This window comes from Budorcas taxicolor, chromosome 10, assembly GCF_023091745.1.
Source record: "Budorcas taxicolor isolate Tak-1 chromosome 10, Takin1.1, whole genome shotgun sequence".
Classification (NCBI taxonomy): Eukaryota; Metazoa; Chordata; class Mammalia; order Artiodactyla; family Bovidae; genus Budorcas; species Budorcas taxicolor.
The window spans coordinates 27627899-27643291 of record NC_068919.1 but is presented as its reverse complement, the minus strand read 5'-3'; the positions used below and the strand labels follow the sequence as shown (position 1 = coordinate 27643291).

General features: G+C 43.8%; 1 protein-coding gene across 1 annotated transcript in view; it reads left to right on the top strand.

Annotated features, from left to right (window-relative positions):
* RYR3 (ryanodine receptor 3) overlaps nt 1–15393 on the top strand; it is a 573341-nt gene that overhangs the window by 173980 nt on the left and 383968 nt on the right. Inside the window, exon 2 of the mRNA XM_052647070.1 lies at nt 13181–13300. Coding sequence (XP_052503030.1) covers nt 13181–13300 — 120 coding nt within the window. The remainder of the gene's footprint in view (nt 1–13180; nt 13301–15393) is intronic.

Sequence of the window (15393 nt, the reverse complement as noted above, 5' to 3'; positions counted from 1 at the left end):
ATATATGTATGCATATGCCATATCTTCTATATCCATTCCTCTGTCAGTGGGCATTTAAGTTGCTTCCGTGTCTTGGCTATTGTAATAGTGCTGTAGTGAACTAGGGGTGCACATATAGTTTCAAATTATGATTTTCTCTGGATATGTGCTCAGGAGTGGGATTGTAGAGTCATATGATTATTCTGTTTTTAGTTTTTTAAGGACCCTTCCTGCTGTTCTCCATGGTGGCTGCACCAATTTACATTCCCACCTTTTTCAAATTAGGTTCAGAGCAATGTTAGATCTAGAGACCTACCTTTCCCTATCATGACTATTATCAACCCTTGCTCCCTCTTATGCATCAAACATCATGATTGCTTTAGTATTCTAGCTTTTTCTGTTTGCTCTTCACCCCGGCTGATGTGTCTGAAGAAGAGAGAAACCAAAGGGGTATGTGTATGCTCCTAGGTGTGGTCACTCACTTGCTTTGGGGGAGAATATTCAAAATATCAAGTTAGGTACAATTTTATTGGAAAAAAAGTGCAAACCTTCCTGTGGGGCCTGAAATTGCCTGGTACCAACTCGATCATTATTTTTCTACCCTGTGAGGGTTGGAAATTTAAATAAATTGACCATTATTTCCCGAAGAAGATGTTACGGGTCACTGCATTCTTCCGTGTTGGCTAGCAGCCTAGTCTACTTGAGAGGGAGTGAACTGCACATGGGAACCCTAGTGCCTGCAGATCTCCCTAATCAACTCAGGGAAGGCTTTCCCGCTTTGCCTTCTTCTCTGAAAGTTCCAAAAGGACCAAGCCATGGGAGAGGCTGCATCAACTAGATCATCAGACTTCAAATTCAGTCTTCTTGGCAGTGGGAAAAGTTATCAAGAGAAAACAAGACACTCTTTCCAGGTCCCTGCCTACAGGCTGTGGGTTGCTTCTTTTGTTTGTCAGCCCTTAACGGAAACCCTTAATCCCAGCCGAGTCTGAGGAATGATTACACAATTCGTGCAAAGGAATAAACCACTAGTCTTTTTCTTGGGGCTGAGTACCTACCTTGTGGGGCTTCCCAGATGGCTGAGTGGTAAAAAGAACCCATCTGCCAACACAGAAGACTCAGGAGATGCAGGTTTAATCCCTGGGTTGGGAAGATCCCCTGGAGAAGGAAATGGCAACCCACTCCAATATTCCTGCTTGGATAATCCCATGGACAGAGGAGCCTGACAGGCTACAGTCTGTGGGGTCGCAAAGTGTCAGACAAGACAGAGCGGCTGAGCACATACTCATGTACCTTGTACCAGGCACTGTTTTGCACGCTGGAGATACAGTGGTGCCAAAACAGTATCCATGGAGCTTACATTCTAATGAGGAGGGAATAGATAAGAAACAAACAAGTGCACGTTCTTAGGTGGTAAGTGCTAGTGGAAGGCAGGCAGATGAAGCAAGATGGAAAGTGCGGAATGGGGTTGTAATTTTATAGAGGGAGAGCCTCTCTGATAAACTGACACTGAGCAGACACCTAAGGGAAGTGAGGGAAGGAGCCCTGCGGGGAACTGGAGAAGAGCATCCTTGGCAAAGAAAAAGCCAGGGCAAAGGGTAGGAGGGCGGAGCATGCTTCAAAAATCTAAGCTCCTAGAACCAGGCCAGTACAGCTGAGACTAAGCAAGCAAAAGAAGAGAGATCACAGGCAAGTGGACCTGTTTTTAGGACCACAGTAAGAATCCTGCCATTTTCCTGACAAAGACAGAAAGCCACTGAAGAGTTTTGAGTACTGGGGAGACAGGATCTCAGTAAAAACCTTCCTCTAGCTAGTGTGTAGGGAAGAGATATGAGTGGGAAATAAGTTCAGAGGTGCTTTCAGTAATCATGTCAAGAGGTGATGGTGTGACCAGGCGGTGTGGTGAGGAGGATGCAAGCTGGTCCAGTCAGATAGATTTTTTAAATATAAATTTATTTATTTTAATTGGAAGTTAATTACTTTACAATATTGTATTGGTTTTGCCATACATCAACATGAATCTGCCACAGGTATACACGTGTTCCCCATCCTGAACCCCCCTCCTTCCTCCCTCCCCGTACCATCCCTCGGGGTCATCTCCGTGCACCAGCCCCAAGCATGCAGTATCATGCATTGAACCTGGACTGGTGAGAGGTGATGGTGTCAAGAGGTGATGGTGTGACCAGGTGGTGTGGTGAGGAGGATGCAAGCTGATCCAGTCAGATAAATTTTGAAGATAGATTTGGTAGGATTTGTTGCTGGCATGGAAGTGAGGTGAGAAAAAAGGGAATTAATTCAAGCTTTTTCTTTTGCCTGAGTACCTGAAGAGTGGAGTTGCCATGTCCTAAGATAGATCATCAGGAGGAACATACAAGGGACATGATTATGAGTTGAACCTGTTAAGCAATTGGAGATGAAAGAAGTTTAAGCAGGTTATACAAATTTGAGAGTCATTAGTATTAATGACTGGAGCTTCCTTGGCAGCTTCAGTGATAAAGAACCCACCCTGGGTCAGGAGAATCCCCTGGAGAAGGAAATGGCAACCCACTCTAGTATTTCTTGCCTGGAAAATCTCATGGACAGAGGAGCCTGGCAGGCTACATACTATGGGGTTGCATAGTGTTTAGACACAAATTAGTGACTAAACGACAACAATATTAGTGACTACACATGATTTTTAAAGCCATGAAACCAAATGATATCACCAGGGAGGAGAGTTCAGGTAAGGAAAAGAACTCTGAAGAATAACGTGGGGGCACAGCTCCCGCATTACAGAGAAGATGAGGCGTGGCCAGCCAAGGAACCTGAGAAGGAGATGCTCTTGAATAGGAGCAACATGAAAGAGAAAGTCTACCTTGTGAGCCAAATGATGACTGTATTTTACAAAGAAAGGAATTATCAACTCTATCAATTTTGTCTCTTGGACGCTGGCATTTCCATTGTATTGCATTGTGCAACAAGCAGTGAGTAGTAAGGAACCAGTGATGGTAGCTTAATAATTTTTAAAGTGGGATTAAGAATACTTTAGGTCTCACTGAGCCATTGTAGAAGTGAACAGGATATTATGGAGCCTTATATAACATTCCAACTGTTTTCATGTTGACATTCTAGAGTCTACAAGTAAGGAAATGCAGAAATATCTTCATGATGCAATTTTTATATGTAAGTATTTTGTTAATATTACTAGTTTTCAGTATATATGGCTCTTTCATTAAATTCAGAAGTATCTCTGCTTTTCTACTCAGTGCCAGCCACTATGCCGGACACTGAGGATTTACAGGGAAATGAGAGGCTCCTGCCCCTGGGGAGCTTAGGATCCGAGGAAGCAAATAGTTAAAATGATTGATACCTAGGGCACAGTAGACCGCCAGTGCTGTTAATCCTTATGAAACAGTCTGTAGATGGTCCTGTCATCCCAATAACCCACTTATTTTTCATTTAAGAGACGCTTTTGGGTAAAGCCTTGGAATAAGCTCTCTCACCCATGTCTGTATATATATTTAGCCGGTAGCTCTAACTGTATCAGTTCCCAAAATAGTGCCTGCTGTTCAAGTAGAGTGGCGAGGCCACATATTCCTTTTTAAAGCAATAAATGGTTATGGATTGTCCTCTGAAGTCCTGTCTGCGCTTACATGTGGACCATGAAATCTGCTGGACTGCGCCCTGTCCCACGTGCCCCCGCTCACGAGCTGCTCAGCACCAGTGATGTGCACAGCTAACTATAGGGCTGTCGTCAGCTGCCTAATGATCGACCTTAAATAGGGCTCTCAGCCATTTTGTTTTGTCCCAAAGAGTCCTCTGCAAATGACCCAGAGAGAGGAGAGGGAGCCAGGGTGCCCCCGTCCATCAGCTCTGAGATGGCAAACACAGACCTTCTCTGGCCCTGGTGCTGGGAGTCGGGGTGTAAGAAGGAAGCAGCAGGAATAGAATAGGCAAGCTCCATTCATTTTCCAGTTCAAAGTTCTCTAGTAGGGCATGGGAAGAACATTGTCAGAGGCAACCTGTGATAACGTGACATCTCAGCCAAGAGAGCCAAAGGCTGTATATTCTTGTTCAGGGACAATCACTCAGCACCACCCAGGCTGGAGTTATGACAGGAATAGCCAGCGCTTGTGAACCACATGGCTTGGGGGGATGCTGATATACGATATACCTTGGATTTTAATCATTCCCCCCCACTGCTACAAGTTTAAGGATGATGTTCGCTCCATCCATCGTTACAATCATGGAACACTGAGAAATTTGATTTTATTTGATTTTAAGTTCTCTGGCTGTTCTCTCTGGCATCATGCTCTCCGATTTGGTTACTTTTTGTAGTTGGATCACCATGTGAGAGGGCCAGGATATATCTATTTTTATCAGCACCATCACATGGGCCTTAGAATCAGGAAGATGTATTTCAGATCTATTGCTAAGGTCAGTCTCTTGGAGTCAAGAGCTGTTTTTGGCACCATGATCAGGAGGACAGGCTCCTGATTCATGTAATCCCAGGTTCAAGGTTGGAAACTGTTACTTACATGTGGTGTGGTGCTAGGCAAGTTAATTAAGCTCTCTATGCTTCAGCCTCTTTATCTATGAATAGAGAGAATATTAGGGAAGTTGTAAGGACTAAACTGAGGTGCTGGAACATGGTGACACATAGTGACTGTTCATTAAATGTTTATTCATTAAAATTAGCTAAATCCTCAGAGCTTTGGTTTCCTCATCCTTAGAATGGTTGTGTTGTTATGAGTGTTACATAATCTAGGAGGGGAGGCTAGATTTCAGCAGATTGTCTGGTATAGAATGAATGGTTATTGTTATCAGCAATAACAATTAAGCAACAGAAACTAAGAAATTTTGAAATGGGCTCCAAAGCCTCATTATGGCTTTTTCCCCATTCCTCCTTTATGTTAATATCTATTCTCTTTTTATAACTTTACTCAGTTCTGGCTCATCAGTGAAGCAGTGACCCCTTCTACAAAAACTATTGTTCCATGAGAGTAATCTCTTCTTTTAATCAGATTTCATATTCCAATCAGCCAACATGATTTTACCAAACACATGACATTCCCAGCTTGGATGGGAAAGCTGTTTTCTGCTTTAACAGAGTTTGTAATTAACTGGGGTTGCAAGGTGGAAACACGCCCACTTAATAAGTTATAATTGGGTGCATGATGTGTTTAAGGCACCATGCTTGTGAGTATCCCAATAGGTGTAAAGGTGAACCAGATGGGGACCCTCCCTTCAAGGGGTAAATGGCTAACTGAGAGAAGCTGGGAAAGAGAATGTGGATACAGTCTGTCCAGACTGGATACCAGGCTCCACCCCTTGCCACCAGGAGACCTTAGGCAAGTTACTTAACTGCTCTGCACAGCGGCTTCTCATCTGTCACATGGAGATGACAATAGTACCGACATCATAGCACTGACATGAAGTTTAAATGGGTCACTGTGCATAAAACACAGTGCCTGTTACACAGAGATCAGCAAATGTGAGCTGTTTCCAAATACATAACTGGGGATATGGCATATTATGAATAATCATTATGCAAGAGGATGGTAATAATTGCTATGCAAGTTTGGCAGCAGAGGCATAATGACCTGGACTTCATAAAGAATATGGCATTTAAGCTGAGCTTGGGAGGCCAGCGGATCTGTGATCACAGGAAAACAGGGCAAATCATGGCATAGGGGTAGAGATGGCAAAGACATCTGTAGGGAAGAAGTTGGAAAGTGGAGGTCCTTATATACTGGTTTAAGAAATTTATATCTGTTTTGTGGACAGTGTAGAGAGTCATTATGGATTTTCAGCAGGAAAATGATGAAGTCGGGGCTGTGCCTCCAGTAAAAGACCAGAGGAAGACTGCTTTGGGTATTGTTATGGCCTTGTCCTGAGCTCTAGAGCTCCAGTGTCTGCTTCCTCTGATCCATATGTTGCAGAAGAGGAGAGAGAAGACTCATATAGGAGGTGATGGTGTTTGAGCCTGGGCTGCAGAGGGGTTGGATATGTCATAGATAAATACAGGAATCATAATAGAAAGATGAATACATCGGAAAAAAGGAAGCCTTTTGATACAATGGAACATATTGGTTTGAGATGTTGAGAAGTCCATGGATCAATAGGTGGATATTTGGAACTATAGAATGCCATCAGGTTGGAGGTGTGTGTGAGTGTGTGCATGCTAAGTTGCTTCAATCGTGTCTGACTCTTTACAACCCTAGGGACTATAGCCCACCAGGCTCCACTGTCCATGGGATTCTCCAGGCAAGGATACTGGAGTGGGTTGCTATGCCCTTGTCCAGGGGATCTTCCCAACCCAGGGATCAAACCCTCATCTCTTATGTCTCCTGCTTTGGCAAGCAGGTTCTTTACCACTAGCTCCACTGGAGGTAGAGATGGCATAATGACTCTCAGAATAAACCTGGAAGCCTGAAGACTGAGTGAGATTTCTAAGGGAAAATGACAAAGACCCACCCTTGAGTGATCCCTATGTTTAGGAGTGGCAGGAGAAAGGGAACATGGGAAGGATCCGTCATAAAGGGAAGAGAACTAAGAGACAGAGTTGAATGAAGGAAGGAGGGCTTTCAAGGAGGAGCATTCCATGAATTCTGAGCAAGACTTATTTGGGAGATGGTAGGCAATAGGAATGAAGGAAGATAAGATGAGAGGTGGAGGGGAGAACTCAGTGGTGGAGACATTTTCAAAGCCAGGCAGAGACCTTTAGACTTATTTGGTAAAAGAAGGAAAACCTTCTGTGGTCTTATGCAGATTATTTCCTGGGGTCCCAGGAGATTCATAATGCCCACCCAAGGACAGAGGCTGGGTTTGAAAGATCTGACTGTTTCTGATTATTATGCCCTCCAGCCTAGTGCTTTCTTCCCTTTAGTTTGCCTCTCTTTCTATTATAGATGGAAGCTATTATTATTTGATATTGACTGAGTTAAGTCTGCTATAAGTCCTATGAAAAAGGAAAAAATTTCTGATTGTGTTTCAATGAAGCAAGGTTCAAACAAGTTGAGAATGCTACCAAAAATCACCCTTATAAATTTATTTATTGTTTGTTTTAATTTTTATTGGAGTATGGTTTCTTTACACTGCTGTGTAACAGTCAGTTTCTGCAGGACAGCAACATGAATCAGCTGCACTGATTCATATATATTCATGTATACATATATCCCCTCTGAACTGAATTTCCTTCCCATTTAGGTCACTGCAGAGCACTGAGTAGAGTTCTCTATGCTATATAGTTAGGTTCTCATTAGGTATCTGTTTTGTACATAGTATCAACAGTATGTATATATGCCAATCCCGATCTAATTCACCCCACTCCCCTTTTCCCCCTTGGTATCCATGTGTTTGTTCTCTATGTCTTGATTTCTACGTTGTAAATCATCTATACCATTTTTCTAGATTCTACTTATATGAGTTAGTACACGATATTTTTAAAACTCCGCAAACTACAAATCTGTGGTGTTTTCTCTTTCAAAAAAATCAATCATTTTCCTTGGTGGGGTGGAGAAAATAATGACGATGGCAGTGTGCCCTCTTGGAACTGACCAATTTGCTGAAGGGGAAAGCCACTATAGTGCAATGAGAAAGCGAGCAAGAGAGAAGAATGCATCTGTAGAGTAAAAGTCCAGTTTTGGATCTTAGAACTGGATTCATTCTAGGTCATGATAAGGAAGTTTCATTAGAGTGTGTTACCAAAACAGAGGGTCAGTCATTAGGTCAAGTTATTCATTTCGAATTTGGAAAACTCAGCAGTGGTCACAGGACTGGAAAAGGTCACTTTTCATTCCAGTCCCTAAGAAAGGCAATGCCAAGGAATGCTCAAACTACTGCACAATTGCACTCATCTCACATGCTAGTACAGTAATGCTCAAAATTCTCCAAGCCAGGCTTCAACAATATGTGAACCATGAACTTCCAGATGTTCAAGCTGGTTTTAGAAAAGGCAGAGGAACCAGAGCTCAAACTGCCAACATCCGCTGGATCATGGAAAAAGCAAGAGAGTTCCAGAAAAACATCTATTTCTGCTTTATTGATTATGCCAAAGCCTTTGTGTGGATCACAATAAACTGGAAAATTCTGAAAGCGATGGGAATACCAGACCACCTGACCTGCCTCTTGAGAAACCTATATGCAGGTCAGGAGGGAACAGTTAGCACTGGACATGGAACAACAGACTGGTTCCAAATAGGAAAAGGAGTGCGTCAAGGCTGTATATTGTCACCCTGCTTATTTAACTTCTATGCAGAGTACATCATGAGAAATGCTGGGCTGGAAGAAGCACAAGCTGGAATTAATATTGCTGGGAAAATATCAATAACCTCAGATATGCAGACGACACCACCCTTATAGCAAAAAGTGAAGAAGAACTAAAGAGCCTCTGGATTAAAGTGAAAGAGGAGAGTGAAAAAGTTGGCTTAAAGCTCAACATTCAGAAAACAAAGATCATGGTATCTGGTGCCATCACTTCATGGCAAATAGATGGGGAAACTGTGGAAACAGTGGCAGGCTTTATTTTTGGGGGCTCCAAAATCACTGCAGATGGTGATTGCAGCCATGAAATTAAAAGATGCCTGTTCCTTGGAAGAAAAGTTATGCCCAACCTAGATAGCATGTTGAAACACAGAGACATTACTTTGCTAACAAAGGTCTGTCTAGTCAAGGCTATGGTTTTTCCAGTATCATGTATGGATATGAGAGTTGGAGTATAAAGAAAGCTGAACATTGAAGAATTGATGCTCTTGAACTGTATGTTGGAGATGACTCTTGAGAGTCCTTTGGACTGCAAGGAGATCCAACCATTCCATGCTAAAGGAGATCAGTCCTGAATGTTCATTGGAAGGACCAGTGTTGAAGCTGAAACTCCAATCCCTTGGCCACCTGATGCGACCTGACTCATCTGAAAAGACCTTGATGCTGGGAAAGATTGAAGGCAGGAGGAGAAGGGGACGACAGAAGATGAGATGGTTGGATGGCATCACCGACACAATGGACGTGAGTTTGAGTAAACTCCGGCAGTTGGTGATGGATATGGAGGCCTGGGGTGCTGCAGTCCATGGGGTCGCAAGGAGTCGGACATGACTGAGCAACTTAACTGAACTGATTCATCTTGAATAGATTGTCCACAAGAACCTTGAAATTACTGGAGATGATGATTAAAGTAGAGTGGAGAAAGGCTGTGGGGCTGGCCTGTCAGGTGTCAGCTCCATTATTACAATATTAACATATCACCTCTTATAAAACCTGGTGTACTTCATGATATCCTAGAAGAATTCTTTGCCCTTGGAAGGCACTCAATAAATATGAGTTGCATTCACACAAAAATGTTTATGAAATTCCCCAATTGTCATTAGAGTCAGATAAAGGATGGGAGAAGTAACTAGTCTGTTGATAGACTGCCAAAGAAGATGTGGAGATTGGCTATCATGTATCTGAAAATAGAAGATTCTTGGCACCTGAGTAGAAGAGTAATCATCTGAGTTGGCACTGAGGATTGTGAGGGGAGCTAGAGTTTCTGGAAGAAAAAATAACAAAAGTGGGAGAATTTGCAGCCTTCAGTTAAAGGGGCTTCCTCGGAAATAACATTATCTGGAAATTCCCAGATTTGCTTTAAAGCAAAGGGATAAAGGAAGAGAGATAACAAGAGGGGAGAAAGCATACATCAGTATAGGGATGAGTAAACTAGATAGAGTTGGTAATGGCATAGAAGGGGTTGTGTTCTGTGTTTCACTAGGGAGTGAGAAAATTAATGAAATGGATTAAATTAACTCATCTCATGATTCCAAATGGTGCAAAGATTTCTGCATCAAGCACTCTTTGGCTCCAGATGTCTGTCTGTTGAAGGTTTGTGGTGCTAATAGCTGCTGTCTGGAGGGAAGGCAGGTACAGGCTGCCATGCCAGCTGGTGTCTACAGCCAGGTCAGTCCAAGCTGTACAGTTCCAGACAGCAGGTGGAAAAAAGTGAACGTGTTTGGAGAAGGGTAAGTTGGCCCAGAGTCACACAGTCACGTGTATCCCCCAGAGTGCTGACTTGGACAGTGCCTGTATGTGAGTGCTCTTCAGGAAGTGGTTACTGAGCCAGGGCAATTCCTTTATTTCATGAGTTGATTGGTAGCCTAGGTTATGAGGATGTGAATTATAGCACAGGTCAATTTCAGAAGACAAATAGATCCCTGAGGTAGCTAGTGCAAGATGGTTTGGGCACTTTAGGGTGGAAAGAACATGGGAAAGGTGATTATGGAAAGAGATTCTCTAAGACATATTATAAAGAAACTTTGTTGACTTCCCCTTTGTTTGTGAGAAATCTGGTCCATAGATCCAGTTCTGTGATTTCCAAATGCCTGTTTCCACTGGTGAAGGGTATGTGGGTAGGAGATACTTAAAGTATTTCTCAACAGGGGGTCTTCTTGACATTTTGGATGGAAAAATTATGTGTTTTGAGGACTGCCTCTTGCAGTACAGATCACTGAATTCCCATGCCCCTGTTTCGTGGCACCTTTCTGAAGTTTTGACAACTCAGAATCCTCCCCCATTCCCTGTGCCCCCCAGGGGGGATGGTACTGGCCCTGGGTTCTGGGGGATACTCTGCCTGGGGAAAAATTTCATTTTTTTTCAAAGATCTCCCCAAGCCCACATTTCAAGAGAAGTGATATTCTGGAGTTCTAGTCTGTCTCAACTCAAATGAATATTGAATTCTGAAGCAGAGGCTTGAATTTATTACTCACTCAATTTGGTGATGAACAGTGACATTTCAGGGCTAGCAAAAGTATGGAGCCTTTTGTATTCCCTCAATGTTCACCTCATATGTCTGTGATTTGTGACGTCTCCAATTTCCCTGTCACCCCTGGCCAATCCCTGGGCATTGCAGACCTTTTTGTAGGGGTTAGTCCCATTGAATCTCTTCATGTTCCCACCACATAGAGGATTTCATTTTTCCATGTGATTAGATGTGTTAGTGAAGAAAAACTAAAAAGCCTCTTGATAAGAGGAGAGTGAAAAAGTTGGCTTAAAGCTCAACATTCAGAAAACAAAGATCATGGCATCTGGTCCCATCACTTCATGGGAAATAGATGGGGAAACAGTGGAAACAGTGTCAGACTTTATTTTTGGGGGCTCCAAAATCAGTGCAGATGGTGATTGCAGCCATGAAATTAAAAGACACTTACTCCTTGGGAGAAAAGTTATGACCAATCTAGATAGCATATTCAAAAGCAGAGACATTACTTTGCCGACTAAGGTCCGTCTAGTCAAGGCTGTGGTTTTTCCTGTGGTCATGTATGGATGTGAGAGTTGGACTGTGAATAAGGCTGAGCACCAAAGAATTGATGCTTTTGAACTGTGGTGTTGGAGAAAACTCTAGAGAGTCCCTTGGACTGCACGGAGATCCAACCAGTCTGTTCTAAAGGAGATCAGTCATGGGTGTTCTTTGGAAGGACTGATGCTAAAGCTGAAACTCCAACACTTTGGCCACCTCATGCGAAGAGTTGACTCATTGGAAAAGACTCTGATGCTGGTAAAGATTGAGGGCAGGAGGAGAAGGGAACGACAGAGGATGAGATGGCTGGATGGCATCACTGACTCGATGGACGTGAATCTGAGTGAACTCCGGGAGATGGTGATGGACAGGGAGGCCTGGCATGCTGCGATTCATGGGGTCGCAAAGAGTCGGACATGACTGAGCGACTGGCCTGAACTGAACTGAGATGTGTTCTAAGCATAGTGGAAGAAAAATCATGTGTATTCAGTGTGCCTTTCCAGTACTGGACTTCCCTGGTGGCTCAGACAGTAAAGCGTCTGTCTACAATGCAGGAGACCCGGGTTTGATCCCTGGGTCGGGAAGATCCCCTGGAGAAGGAAATGGCAATCCACTCCAGTACTATTGCCTGGAAAATCCCATGGACAGAGGAGCCTGGTAGCTACAGTCCATGGGGTCTCAAAGAATCGGACATGACTGAGCGACTTCACTTTCCTTTCCTTTCCTTTCCTTTGCTTTCCTTTCCTTTCCTTTGCTTTCCTTTCCAATACTGTAGGATAGGACTGACACTAACACAAGGGGATCTGGGACTGAGATGGGGAACAGGAGAGCAAGCGCTGAGAAGAAGCACTTCCACCTGGCGCGCCTCTGCTTCCGCCTTTAATTCAACCGTGCCTGGGAGTCTTCTTTGATGTTTGAAACTCGAGGTCAAGTGGTGGTGGAGAGAGAGCATGTGGACTGACAGGTTGGAGGAGCAAGGATGGAGGGATGGGTAAGGAAGAGGTTTGCCTCTCATCATCAGGCAGGGCTGTTCAGGGGGTGATCATGTTCCTGTAAATGGAGGTCAGCCTCATTTCTGGACCATCAAGCAGAGGAATGCCACTCAAACAAGGTGTCTGCAATTGGAGGAGGGCTGCTTTTGAGGCTGCCGCCTAGGAGGAAGGTCCTCTCCTTGGGAATTCAGAGTGGCTCTTCTATGTGACCACTCCTCCTTCCAGCCTGGATCCTCAAGGCTTCTCTCAGTCTTCCTTAGGTGCATATCTAAAATGCATCTCCTTTCCCATATAGATTATTACAGACTATTGAGCAGAGTTCCCTGTGCTATATACATTTGTGTTTAACTGAATCACTTTGCTGTACACCTGAAATTAACACCACATTCTCAGTCAGCTATAGCTTAATATGAAAGAATTTAAAATTAAAGGCATCTGCTGGTACCCTCCGCAGCGTCCTCTGTCATCTCTGGCGAATGTGTTTCACTGCATACATCCCTCTCCTCCAACAAAACATGTCTCTTTCCAGCCTGTCATAGAATGGACCTTCCCTCCACTGGTCCTGCCTCCCTCTGATCTCTGCTGCCATCTGTTTCCCTCATTGTTTAATTGTTTATTTGGAGCAATTGCTTAGGTTTAGTTTAAGATTCCCTCAAGGGTTGAAATCCTCTGCTTACCTGGATGGTGTGCAGTTTGTACATTTCAGAAGTGAGGCTCACGCTGTGAACTTAAGTAGTACCTCTCTTCCAAGTCCTTGCTACCCCAACTCCCCAGAGATGAGTAGAATCCTGACTCAGGGGAGGAGCTCAGGTATGCCATGCGAGGAACAAACTCTCCTTCATCTAATATTCAAAGGCATGTGCCCCTCAGCAGACCTGAGGAAGATGCAGCAGGCTGCCTTAGGGGCATGGCTCTGCGTTGGGAGGTAGTCCCTTGCTCCTCACATGGGTCTCTGTTCCCCTGGCAGGAAGATGAAGTGGTCCTCCAGTGCATCGCCAACGTTCACAAGGAGCAGAGGAAGTTCTGCCTGGCAGCCGAGGGACTTGGGAATCGCCTGTGCTTTTTGGAACCCACTTCAGAAGCCAAGGTGAGATTGACCGTCTGCTCTGCACCTTCCCTCTTGACCTCCCAAGCAGTCATCCGGGGATGGGACTGCTGGGAAGTGATGATGAGGGTGGTGGGGAAGAAATTCGAAAGATATACTTATTTTGAAATGGGAAGCAGATCCCATAACTCTCCCCAGCCTAGAAAGTTATACAGTGGGATGTGAAGAATTAATAGTACCTATCTTTAAGTGTTCAGCAGCACATGGGGGAGACGCCTTGAGGTCACTGTCAGTCTTCAGGGAGAAGATGCTTTTGTTACGCCCCAGACACCTTCCTTGTTGTTAATTCCTGGAAATCTGAGTGTGTTTTCTTTACTCCCAGCTATCATTTTATTGCCTCAGCGATTCATGGGTCCTTGGGCCTGTGTCTCACAACAAGCTCATCACTTTCAGTTGTGACTGTGCTGAGATGGTTGTAACTGCCTGCTGTGACCCAGGGGCAGAGAGGAACGTTTGCTGTGGTCCCCGCCTGTGTGGCGGCATGTAGTGTTATCTCTCCTCAGTGAAACTTACCTTCCTCCATTTTCATTTGCTTTTACTTTTCACAAACTGTATGTCAGGTGGCTCTGTGTGTCCCATAGGCTCACAGTACTTTGCAGTCCTGGAAATACCTTTATATCAGTCAGGGTTTTCTAGAGAAACAGAAGCAATGGGATCTCTTCCTTTTTCTGGCTGGGTGGATGGATGGGTGGATGGATGGATACAGATTTATTTTAAGGAATTGACTTATGCACTTTTGAGGGCTGGGAAATCTGAAATCCATAGGTCAGATCAACTAGAAACTCAGGAGTTGAATCTTTCTTAAGGCAGACATTTTTTTCCTCCAGGAAACCTCAGGTTTTATTCATAAGGCCTTTGAATGATTGGGGAAAGCCAACCCACATTATCAAGGGTAATAATCCCCTTTAAAGCCAACGGATTGTAGATGTTAATTATATGTACAAAGTATCTTCACATCAAAACCTTGATTGGTATTTGATTAAATAACTGAATACTATAGTTTAACCAAGTTGGCACATAATTATCCATCACCCACACCCTCATACTCAGTTTTTCCTATAGAATGTTTTAAATCAGAAAATGGTTATATTTTCCAGTAAAGCCGCCTGATTAGTATGTCATTTCTCCATGTTAACATGTACAGCACAGACACATGCAGTTTGGCCAAATCCTAGAACATCAAGTGTGCCCCGTGGTGGCCACGCCTCCCTGAAGCCCCTCTGCTCTTCATCACTTGCCTCCCTCCCATGTAGGGAGGTCCCTGGTGCATGAGCACAGACATCTGTCAGTAGCGTGAAGGACAGAGTCACATTCAAATAAATGGCAGAGCAAAGAGACACATAAGATTTTTATCTTTTAGAGGTCTTAGGTTTGATTTCCCTGAGGTCTTTCCTCATTTACTTTTGCTCTTAGCTAGGTATTTTTCTCTTCATTCCCAGCAGTCTGGGATAATAGGAAAATCATTAGATTATAAGTCAAGAAGTTGATTCTCAGCCATTAGCTCATCATGTGACCATGAGCAAGTCACTCAATCTTGTTTCCAGCTTTTTCATCTTCCAGATAAGATGCAGTCTGGTGTAATGGAAAGAACATTGGTCTGAATTAGAAACCTGTGGTACCATTTGCTAGTCATCCATTGAGTAGGGTGTAGGATATCGGTTTAGGGCATTGCTCTGGAGCCAGACTCTGAGTCTGAATCCTGTGTTTACCACTCACCAGCTAAGCTAGTGCCTTGAGCAAGGTACCTCACCATTCTGAACTTAGTTTTCTTCATCTGCTTAATGGAAATTTAATAGTAACAACTTAAGAATGTTGTTATTAAGATTTAAATTAGTTAATATTTGTGAACCACCTAGCACAGTGTAAACTCTCTCTCAGTTCAGTTCAGTCTCTCAATCGTGTCCAACTACTTGTGACCCCATGAATCACAGCACGCCAGGCCTCCCTGTCCATCACCAACTCCTGGAGTTCACTCAAACTCATGTTCAGTGATGCCATCCGGCCGTCTCATCATCTGTCGTCCCCTTCTCCTCCTGCCCCCAATGCCTCCCAGCATCAGAGTCTTTTCCAGTGAG